Source organism: Echinops telfairi, unplaced genomic scaffold, assembly GCF_000313985.2.
Source record: "Echinops telfairi isolate 266 unplaced genomic scaffold, ASM31398v2 ScPeMD7_443;HRSCAF=831, whole genome shotgun sequence".
Lineage (NCBI taxonomy): Eukaryota > Metazoa > Chordata > Mammalia > Afrosoricida > Tenrecidae > Echinops > Echinops telfairi.
The window spans coordinates 48,431,818-48,434,620 of NW_022104341.1; the positions used below are offsets into that span (position 1 = coordinate 48,431,818).

Below are 2,803 nucleotides of genomic sequence, written 5' to 3' on the forward strand. Positions count from 1 at the left end.
TATCATGACCTCAATTCTACCTTACAAATCAGATTAGACCAGAGCATGCACACTGCTACAGATAAGACCCCACAATACAGGGAATCCAGGACAGATAAACTCCTCAGGGCCAACAATGAGTAGAGATAAAAGTAGGATCAGGGGAGGGTGGAATGGGGGGGAGAAAAGGGGAATCGATCACAAGGATCAACCTATAACCCCCTCTCAGGTAGACAAACAACAGAAAAGTGGGTCAGAGGCGCCAGAGGACGATGTGAGATATGAAAATAATAATCTATAACATCAATGGTTGGCGAGGGAGGGCAGGGGAAGAATTGGGGAACTGGTATCAGGGGCTCAAGTGGGAAGAGAATGATTTGAAAATGATGGCAGCATATGTGCAAATGTGTTTGACACACTGGATGAATGTATGGATTGTGATAAGAAATGTAAGAGCCCCCAATAAAAGTATTTATTTAAAAAAAGACCCCCCCAAAAGGAAGGGTATCATCATGAACGAAGAATTATACAAAGCAATTTTTTAAAAACCTGTCTTTAAAAGGTGGATTTCTCTATAGGTACAGAAATTCTTGCTTCTACGAATGACTGATATGTTGCAGCTGGGTTGATTCTGACATTATGGTGACCTGCGGAACTCCGCTCCAAGGGTTTTCAGTCATATCCTCTCAGGGACAGATTCCCAGGCCTCTCTTCAGGGGCCCTGGCTATGCTGGAACCCCCAAACTTCCAGCTAGTAATTGAGGGCTGTTTGTGCTCCCCGGGTACGTGTCTGAATGACGGATAAGCTCACCGAACCAAAGCACTCTTATGAAGAGCAATTGTATAATATCTAGTAGAAACATTGTTCTAGAGTTACTTAAGAAGTAAAGCTTAATATTCTTCAGGGAAGAGACTGACACTGAATCCTGGATCATCATCATCTTCTTCAGGCTTGCTATCGTTCTGTCCAGCAATGCATCTGTCCCCTACTGTCTCTGGGTTCCTTCCTTTCTTGTGAGTGGATAATAGATTATTTCTCTCTCTGATCTTGGGCTGTGACTTAGTAGTGGTTTCCATTTCCAAAGCATGTTGGAGGCAATTGTATAATCTATAAAGAAATAAGTATTTTTGTTACATCTGTGTTCTGAAATCAAGTAACTAAAAGATATCTGTCACTAATACATTATGTAAACTTAGTAAAGAAATAAGTTTTTTTGTTATATCTGTGTTTCTGTCACTAATAAATTATGTAAACTTAACACATTTACACAACATGTTATAAGATTTGTAAGTCTCATATTAGACTCATAAATATAGAGGAAATCAAAGAAATACTATGCTTCTACTTTTATCACATTTTAAGTAGGGAAACAATTGGTAAAGGAAAAGAACAATTTATTTTTTAAATAATTCAAATAACCAATGCATTCTATGTCCCTTCCAAACAGAGTAATAAGAATTAAAATTATGACATTTTTTTCTGGAAGACGAGCAGTCTTTATAAAGAACTTGTAATTCTCATGTGCTCCACAACTGAATAAAGGCCAATTTTAATGATATACAACTATTGAAAATGTTATTTTATAGCTTAGCTGATGATACTGAAAATAGTCTCTGTAAATACTAAAAGAATGGTAAACTTCTTTATGTAATACCCAAGTTGTGTGAAAAATAATACATATATGCATGTACGAGTTTTACAAGGAAAATTAACTTGTTTTGTAAACTTTAACCCAAACCAACCCTATACCCACCCTGACACACATAAACTCACTCAATTAATTTCAGCAAATATTTATTAATCATCATTCCAATGCTGGATATGATGAGATTAAAATTAGTAAGAAACTGTCTTTGCCATTGCAGCACTCAATATAATGGACTAATTTTCAAGGTCCTTGATTAATTCAATAAACATTACTGGGTTCCTACTATAAGCCAGATACTGTCATGGTTTAGAGCAAGTGTGTGTGTAGGAGGGGGTGGTGTGGTGGTAGCAAGAGAGCGGCACTTTGAAAGTGAGCATATCGCAGTGGGAAAAAAGATACATGCAAAATGAAGTAACTGTAATTCAACAGAGTACAATGTCTCTGTCTCACATTAAGGCATACCTGAAACCCTGTAAATAATAAAAAGTTGATCCAAGAAAATACCTCTGGCATTGAGTCTAGGATAAGAAATTTATTATGGAAGGACTGGCATGATACTTCAGGTGAGTATATTCAGAAGGCTATTGGCTATATGGGCCCAGACTCAACAGTTTGGAAGTGTTGCCTGGGGAAGTCACTGAAGCCACGGGGCAGGGACAGAATCCTGGAGAGCAATATTTTAAGGAAAAGGTGAAATAGTAAGAAAATCCACAACAATATGAAGAACCACAAGCAGTAGGGTGACAGCAGTGATGTAAACAAATTCAGACTCTGCTTCAGGCTTCTTAAAAATCTAGGTAAGTTGAACCATTCACTGATCCCTATTTATAGCAAAAGTACTGCAACCTCTTTTTCTTTGTTCTTGCTGTTCTTTCTACCTATCATTCAACTCCATTCTTCCCCAGAGCTCTTCATATAAAAGTCCTGCCTGGCTTGACTCAGCTCACTGATTTAGTCCACGAAGCCTTCCCTGATTAGATTCTTCTGCGTAAATAACTGACTTCAGTTATTTTCTCTTTTGAATTCCTGACCATTTTATATCTTAGAGAATCTACTTTCCATGTTGAAATTTAGTTATTTGTGGGCCTTCCTGAACTCACTATTAAGCTGCTGTAAGAACTGTCCCCAGGGACAAGGGAACAACAAGTGATCTAAAATCGATGGTGAGGAGGGCA

At 37.9% G+C, this 2,803-nt stretch overlaps 1 protein-coding gene across 1 annotated transcript in view; it reads right to left on the reverse strand.

Moving 5' to 3' along the window:
- Nucleotides 1-436: 436 nt before the first annotated feature.
- Nucleotides 437-2,803, reverse strand: part of TYW3 (tRNA-yW synthesizing protein 3 homolog) — a 29,807-nt gene continuing 27,440 nt past the window's right edge. Inside the window, exon 6 of the mRNA XM_004699327.2 lies at nt 437-1,087. Coding sequence (XP_004699384.2) covers nt 871-1,087 — 217 coding nt within the window. The 3' untranslated portion in view covers nt 437-870. The remainder of the gene's footprint in view (nt 1,088-2,803) is intronic.